The 8,815-nt window shown below is 42.7% G+C and overlaps 1 protein-coding gene across 1 annotated transcript in view; it reads left to right on the top strand.

Annotated features, from left to right (window-relative positions):
- Nucleotides 1–8,815, top strand: part of LOC139024107 (catenin delta-2-like) — a gene marked incomplete at its 3' end in the record, with an annotated part of 231,751 nt that overhangs the window by 110,563 nt on the left and 112,373 nt on the right. The window contains exon 2 of the mRNA XM_070438555.1: nucleotides 811–944. Coding sequence (XP_070294656.1) covers nucleotides 816–944 — 129 coding nt within the window. The remainder of the gene's footprint in view (nucleotides 1–810; nucleotides 945–8,815) is intronic.

The following is an 8,815-nucleotide window of genomic DNA, read 5'->3' as shown; positions in this document are numbered from 1 at the left end:
TACTCGATGCCGACACATCTTTCTAGCTGATTTACACGCTGAAGCTATGTTGCGCTTGGTGACCTCTGACTGTTTCATCCTAACATCGTTGGTGCCGACGTGGATAACAATATCTCTATACACTCTACACTCGCCAGTTTTAGCTTTAGCCAGCATGGTGATGATGTTGTCTATAGGAGGTACACTGTGAGTATTAGTAATGATGATTGTATATTATTCTACATGATATTGTATATAGGATATAGGAGGTATGGATATAGGAGGTATGCCATGTGATGTGTGTATATTATATAACATGATACTGATGTTGTCAATAGGAGGTATGCTATGTGATGTGTATATTATATAACATGATATTGTTGTTGTTTATAAGAGGTATTCTATGTGATGTGTGTATATTAAATAACGTGATATTGATGTTGTCTATAGGAGGTATGCTATGTGATGTGTGTATATTATATAACGTGATATTGTTGCTGTCTATAGGAGGTATGCTATGTGATGTGTGTATATTATATAACGTGATATTGTTGCTGTCTATAGGAGGTATTCGTTGTGATGTGTGTATATTATATAACGTGATATTATTGTTGTCTATAGGAGGTATGCTATGTGATGTGTGTATATTATATAACATGATATTGATGTTGTCTATAAGAGGTATGCTATGTGATGTGTGTATATTATATAACGTGATATTGNTGCTATGTGATGTGTGTATATTATATAACATGATATTGATGTTGTCTATAAGAGGTATGCTATGTGATGTGTGTATATTATATAACGTGATATTGATGTTGTCTATAGGAGGTATGCCGGTGCCTGACCAGCCATCAGAGCAGGGAGCCAGTCTGCTGAGTCCAGGTCTACCGTCATCTAATGGAGACGGATCAGACGGGACAGAGACCACCTCCGCTATCCTGGCCTCTGTCAAAGAACAGGTACTGTAGGTCTGGCTGCCTGTCTCTCACTGTGTGTGTGTGTGTGTGTGTCCATATCAGCATCTGAGACTTAAGCACACTGATCTGTACTTGTAACACACAAACGTACACTGTGTACTATGAATTATTTGCTGTAGAACCTGCTGCTGGAGCAGATATCAGTATTCCAGTCATATGCAGTTGGTTCAGGACAGTCAATGTTAGAAGTCAATATTGAATGTGTAGAGGAGGAATCAGGAAGTAATGTCGAGACAGAACAGTCTATGACTAGGGTTGCTGTAGTCTTTGACAATTTTTAGGGCCTTCCTCTGACACCGCCTGGTATAGAGGTCCTAGATGGCAGGAAGCTTGGCCCCAGTGAGGTACTACCCTCTGTATTGCCTTGCGGTCGGAAGCCGATCAGTTGCCATACCAGGCAGTGATGCAATCAGTCAGAATGGGGGCGTGCTCGGTCCTCCTTTTCCTGTAGTCCACAACCATCTCCTTTGTCTTGATCACGTTGAGGGAGAGGTTGTTGTCCTGGCACCACACTGCCAGATCTCTGACCTCCTCCCTATAGGCTGTTTCATCGTTGTTGGTGATCAGGCCTACCACTGTTGTGTCATCGGCAAACTTGATGATGGTGTTGGAGTCGTGCCTGGCCATGCATTCATGAGTGAACAGGGAGTACAGGAGGGGACTGAGCACGCACCCCTGATGGGCCCGCGTGTTGAGAATCAGCGTGGCGGATGTGTTGTTACCTACCCTTCCCACCTGGGAGTGGCTCGTCAGGAAGTCCAGGATCCAGTTGTAGCGGGTCACAGGGTCCTTAGCTTAGTGATGAGCTTTGAAGGCACTATGGTGTTGAACGCTGAGCTGTAGTCAATGAATAGCATTCTCACATATGTGTTCCTTTTGTCCAGGTGGGGAAGGGCAGTGTTGAGTGCAATAGAGATTGCATCATCTTTGGATCTGTTGGGTCGGTATGCAACTTGGAGTTGGACTAGGGTTGTTGATGTGAGCCATGACCAGCATTTCAAAGCACTTTATGGCTACAGACGTGCATGCTACTGGTCGGTAGTCATTTAGGCAGGTTACCTTGGTGTGCTTGGGCACAGGGACTATGGTGGTCTGCTTGAAACATGTTGGTATTACAGACTCAGTCAGGGACGGGTTGAAAATGTCAGTGAAAACATTTGCCAGTTGATCAGCGCATGCTCGGAGTACATGTCCTGGTAATCCGTCTGGCCCTACGGCCTTGTGGATGTTGACCTGTTTAAAGGTCTTACTCACATTGGCTACGGAGAGCGTGATCACACAGTCGTCCAGAACAGCTGATGCTCTCTTGAATGTTTCATTGTTACTTGCTTTGAAGTGAGCATATAAGTAATTTAGCTCGTCTGTAGGCTTGTGTCATTTGGCAGATCGCGGCTGTGCTTCCCTTTGTAGTCTGTAATCGTTTGCAAGCCCTGCCACATCCGACGAGTGTCGGAAGCGGTGTAGTATGTTTCAATCTTTGTCCTGTATTGATGCTTTGCCTGCTTGATGGTTTGTCAGAGGGCATAGCGGGATTTCTTATAAGCTTCCGGGTTAGAGTCCCGCTCCTTGAAAGCGGCACCTCAACCCTTTAGCTCAGTGCGGATATTGCCTGTAATCCATGGCTTCTGGTTGGGGTATGTACGTATGGTCACTGTGGGKCGTCATCGATGGACTTATTGATGAAGCCAGTGACTGATATTGTGTACTCCTCAATGCGATCGGAGTAGTCTCTGAACATATTCCAGTCTGTGCTAGTAAAACAGTCCTGTTGCTTAGCATCTGCTTCTTCTGAACACTTTCTTATTGACCGAGTAAATGATGCTTCCTGCTTTAGTTTTTGCTTGTAAGCAGGAATCAGGAGGATGGCATTAAGGTCAGATTTGCCAAATGGAGGGCAAGGGAGAGCTTTGTATGTGTCTCTGTGTGTGGAGTAAAGGTGGTCTAGAGTTTTCTCCCTCTAGTTGCACATTTAACATGCTGGAAGAAATGAGATAAAACAGATTTAAGTTTCCCTGCATTAAAGTCCCCAGCCACTAGGAGTGCCGTCATCGATGAGTGTTTTCCTGTTTGCTTATGGCCATATACAGCTCATTGAGTGCGGTCTTAGTGCCAGCATTGGTTTGTGGTGGTAAATAGACAGCTACAAAGAATATAAATGATAACTCTCTCGGTAAATAGTGTGGTCTACAGCTTTTCATGAGATACTCTACCTCAGGCGAGCAAAACCTCAAGACTTCCTTAGATTTCGTGCACCAGCTGTTGATTACAAACATACATAGACCGCCACCCCTTGTCTTAGCAGAGCCCGCTGTTCTATCCTGGCGAAAAATATGAAAACCTACCAGCTGTATGTTAATCATGTCATTGTTCAGCCACGACTTGGTGAAACATAAGATATTACAGTTTTTAATGTCCCGTTGGTAGGATATACATGATCGTAGTTTGTCTATTTTATTTTCCATTGATTGTACATTGGCTAATAGGACCGATGGTAAAGGGAGATTACCCGCTCGGCGTTGGATCCTTACAGGGCACCCAGATCTTCGTCCCCGATATCTCTGTCTCTTTCTCCTGCGAATGACAGGGATGAGGGCCTTGTCGGGCGTCTGAAGTAAATCCTTCCCATCTGACTCGTTGAAGAAAAAGTATTCCTACAGTGCGGGCTGAGTAATCGCTGTCCTGATATCTAGAAGCTTTTTCGGTCATAACAAACAGTGGCAGAAACATTATGTACGAAATATGTTACAAATAACGTGAAAAAACACACAATAGTTGGTTGCCGTTTTACGGTCTCCTATCTCCTCCGGCGCTCTGACTTTGCTGGTAGCTACATTATTGAGAAAAAATGGACTTACTATAACTGTGATATGTGGTTGTCCCACCTAGCTATCTGTATTTGTATTTATTATGGATCCCCATTAGTTTTTTGCATGGATTCCGTGACGCGGTTAGCTTTTAACAGCTTAACTGACAGGTTAAAGTCTGCTTTAAAGAGCCGCTAAGCTGCTAATGTTAGCCATCAAGCTAACAAAGTTAGTCCCAGATGTGTTTTCCGATTGATCCCTCTTTGTCTGGAGAAGTAAATGAAAACCAAAAAAAGTGCTGTAGGAGCTGTATCTACTACGCTGTTTCGGGACAATTTGGATCCCTCAGTGTTCCAATGCGGCAATTGTTTGCCTGCCGAGGGTTATAGGCTTGAGGTGGCTTCCTTGATCACGCACGCAGGTCGCCAACCTACGTAAGAAACTGGGGATGAATGCACTAACTGTAAGTGCTCTGGATAAGAGAATCTGTTAAATGACTCTCTACTGTAAGTGACTCTGGATAAGAGAGTCTGCTAAATGACTCTCTACTGTAAGTGGCTCTGGATAAGAGCATCTGCTAATGACTCTCTACTGTAAGTGACTCTGGTAAGAGAATCTGTTAAATGACTCTCTACTGTAAGTGGCTCTGGATAAGAGCATCTGCTAATGACTCTCTACTGTAAAGTGACTCTGGATAAGAGAATCTGTTAAATGACTCTCTACTGTAAGTGACTCTGGATAAGAGAATCTGTTAAATGACTCTCTACTGTAAGTGGCTCTGGATAAGAGCATCTGCTAAATGACTCTCTATTGTAAGTGACTCTGGATAAGAGAGTCTGCTAAATGACTCTCTACTGTAAGTGACTCTGGATAAGAGAATCTGTTATGACTCTCTACTGTAAGTGACTCTGGATAGAGAAATCTGTTAAATGACTCTCTACTGTAAGTGACTCTGGATAAGAGCGTCTGCTAAATTACTCACTACTGTAAGTGACTCTGGATAGAGAATCTGCTAAATGACTCTCTACTGTAAGTGACTCTGGATAAGAGAATCTGTTAAATGACTCTCTACTGTAAGTGACTCTGGATAAGAGCGTCTGTAAATGACTCAATACTGTAAGTGACTCTGGATAAGAGAGTCTTCTAAATTACTCTCTACTGTAAGGGACTCTGGATAAGAGAGTCTGCTAAATGACTAACATGTACAACGTAAACAGGGTACCTTCTATCTAGATACGTTATTGCAAAGAGACACCGGAAATGTCATTGTGTGTGTGAGTTTTAGGTGTCTTTGTGCAGTTTGTGTGTGTCTGTACAGTCACCAACTTTGTCTTTTTGTTTGAGAGAGAGTGAGAGAGAGAGAGAGAGATAGGAGTCACACTTAAATCAATGCCCTAGGCCTCCCGCAGTGGTCTAAGCACTACTTCTCAGTGCTAGGGTGTCACTACAGACCCGGGTTTGATCACAACCGGCCGTGATCAAGAGTCCCATAGGCGGGCACAATTGGCTTTACTTGGCTCATCGTGCTCTAGCGACTCCTAGTGGTCAGGTTAACAGTGTTTCCTCAGACACATTGGTGCAGCTGGCTTCCGCGGGTGTTAACTTAGTGATCCCTTCACGAGCCAATCCTTTAGCGGGATCGATTTGACAACATCCAGTGAAATTGCAGAGCGCCAAATTCAAACTACAGGAATATCAATATTTAACATTCACGAAAATATAAGTGTAATACATCAATAAAGCTTAACTTCTTGTTAATCCAGCCGCAGTGTCAGATTTCAAAAAGCGAAAGCAAAAGCAGCAGGTCTGGCGCATGGTCTGGCGAAAGCAGACCATGCGATTATCTGAGGACAGCGCACCTCATACAAACACATTAAATCATTTTTCAACCAGGCAGGTGCGACCAAAAAGTCAGAAATAACGATATAATAAATGCCTTTCCTTTGAAGATCTCTTCTTTTTGCAATCCCAGATGTCTCAGTGACACAATGCAGGTCGTTTTGTTCGATAAATTCTTTCTGTGTATCCCAAAATGTCCGTTTTTTGGGGCGTTTGATTCAGAAATACACCAGTTCCAACTCGCCCAACATGACTACAAAGTAATAATATAAGTTACCTGTAACTTGGTCCAAACATTTCAAACAGCGTTCCTAATCCAAACTCAGGTATCCTAAAATGTAAATAATCGATACAATTTAAGACGAGATAATCTGTTTCCAATACCGAGGAAAAATAAACGGAGCGCATTCCTGTTCACGCGCACCAAAATAGTAGGGCCCATCAGAGTGACACATGGAATGAATAGCACTACTTTATTCATTTCTCAAAAGAAAACATCCACCAATTTCTAAAGACTGTTGACATCTAGTGGAAGCCATAGGAACTGCAACAGGTTCTCATAATTGGGTTTCCCATAGAAAACCATTGGGAAATCCTATGACCTAAAAATTTTTCCCCCTGGATGTTTTGTCCTCGGGATTTAGCCTGCCAAATCAGTTCTGTTATACTCACAGACATTATTTTAACAGTTCTAGAAACTTTAGAGTGTTTTCTATCCAAATCGACCAATTATATGCATATCCTAGCTGGCAGTTTACTTTGGGCACGCTTTTCATCCGGACGTGAAACTTGCCACCTAGCCTTAGAAGTTTTTAGAAGCGCGGTTTGGCGGGTCATGTTTCGGAGGACGCATGACTAGACCTTTGCCTCACGAGAGTTGCAGCGATGAGACAAGATCGAAATTGGGGAGAAAAAGGAGGGGGGGTTAAATACAAAAATAAATAAATCAATGGCCTGGGAAATGGAAGTCTCTGTTTGTGTCAATATAGCTCTGAGTTCTCTCCCCTCACATTCAATCAAAAGTAAAAGTTCCCTTGCCTCCAGGATAAAACGGTATTCTTTCATGGAACACATTCCTTTGAGAATCATTGAATAGGGAGATTGAATAGGTTGATTGAATAGGGAGATATTTCTGTGCCTTGAACAATGCTTTGACTGATAGAATGTTGATTCACCTTGGATCACGGGTTGTCACAAAAACTTTGCCAAATCATTGTAAATTTGTAAAACATTTTATACGTCTGAGATTTGTATTTTCTCATATGTAGCCTTTAGGCAAGGGCAAACTAAGTTGGACATTTTGAAATGCCTTTCCTATTGCTAAATCTGTATTCAGAAAGTAATGAGATAGAAGGGGGGGGGGTTATATTGTAAAAATACATGCAAAGTCATTCCATGTCCATATCCTAACTGTCTGACAACCTGACTTAGTAACTCGGCATGTATAAACCTCTCTCCATCTCTCCATCTGTTCTCCCAACAAGCCCACATATAGATGGACAATAGATATTAACATCATGGAGATATGAGCTTAATCACGTACATATGATGTACATGCTGTCAGTAGGTTTGTTGTATAGTGTGTGGGTTTGTGTAGTGTGTAGTGTGTGTGTCTGTGTCATGTGTAGTGAGTGTGTAGTGTGTGTGTCTGTGTAGTGTGTAGTGTGTGTGTGTCTGTGGTGTGTGTGTGTGGGGTCCCCAGATCCTCAAAAAGTTCTACAGCTGCACCATCTAGAGCAGGGGTGTCAAACTCAAATACCCAGTGGGCCAAAATGTAAAACCTGAACAAAGTCGCGGGCAACATTGAACAAATGAACCTTTTTAATATGGACCAAACAAGTTTTGCTTTAACATTGAATATGGAACAAGCATCGCTTATTACCATACAATATATAATTTATAGTGGAGACATGCAAAATCGAATTTCAAATGAAAAAACACATCAATGGCATTCATTTAATTAAATAAATAAAATGTAATTCCTGCTCAGGCTCACGTTTGAAATGCTTGCTTTTTTCTCTGGGCATACGAGGTCACAAACTTTCATCATGCACTTTTTCACAAACTGATGTGGCTTTTTTGAACATATTCTGTTGTGAAACCAAACTTCTTTTCATCTCTCTACTTTCTGTCTCCTTTGAGTCATGTCCAGGTCCTTGTATTTGTCATGGTGTTTCGTTTTAATAGTGTCGTCTAATGTTGTACTCCTTACTTACAGCCACGTTGACTCCACAAACAAGACAAACAGGTTTGTCTTTTACATATGTAAACAGATATTCTGCCTCCCACTTGTCAGAAAGCTCCTGTTTTCTGCCTTTCTTTTCGCCATTTCTGGAAGGGATGCGCGCTGACAGTTGTAGCGTCTATGTTGCTATGACTACTGTCACAGAGGAGAGGGCGTTTCTGGGTCCTGTCCTGATTGGCGCGCGAAACCAACAGCAGAGCATTATGGGATTCGTAGTATTAGCGGTGAATGCGCTGTATAATACCGGCGGGCAGCTCTAGTAGAATTTGGTATTGTCTCGCGGGCCAATATAATTACCCGCGGGCCAATATTTGGCCCGCGGGCCAGAGTTTGACACCCATGATCTAGAGTATCCTGACTGGTTGCATCACTGCCTGGTATGGAAAATTGCTCTGCATCTGACCGTAAGGCGCTACAGGGGTAGTGCGAAGGGCCCAGTACATCACTGGTGCAAAGTTTCCTGCCATCCAGGACCTCTATACAGGCAAAGTCAGAGGAAGGCCCTAAAAAGTGTCAAAGAGTTCAGCCACCCTAGTCATAGACTGTTTCTCTGCTACCGCACGGCAAGCTGTACCGGAGCGCCAAGTCTAGGTCCAAAAAGGCTGCTTAACAGCTTCTACCCCCAAGCAATAAGACTGCTGAACAATTAGTCAAATGGCCACCGGACTATTTGCATTGACCCCCCCCCCCCCCCCCATTTGGTTTATACATTTCTGCTACTCGCTGTATATTATCTATGCATAGTCACTTCACCCCTACCTACATGTACAAATTACTCAACTACCTGGACCACTGCATATTGACTCGGTACCGGTACCCCTGTATATAGCTTCGTTATTGTTATTTTATTGTGTTACTTTTTATAATTTTTTACTTTCTTGAACTGCACTGCTTAATTTGATTTGAAATATCTTTATTGACATGTGAAACTAAAGTTTACATTGCCAAATCAAGTGGAATAGATA

This window comes from Salvelinus sp. IW2-2015, unplaced genomic scaffold, assembly GCF_002910315.2.
Source record: "Salvelinus sp. IW2-2015 unplaced genomic scaffold, ASM291031v2 Un_scaffold1015, whole genome shotgun sequence".
NCBI lineage: Eukaryota > Metazoa > Chordata > Actinopteri > Salmoniformes > Salmonidae > Salvelinus > Salvelinus sp. IW2-2015.
The sequence above is the reverse complement of the archived record's forward strand: the minus strand, read 5'-3'. Positions and strand labels throughout refer to the sequence as shown.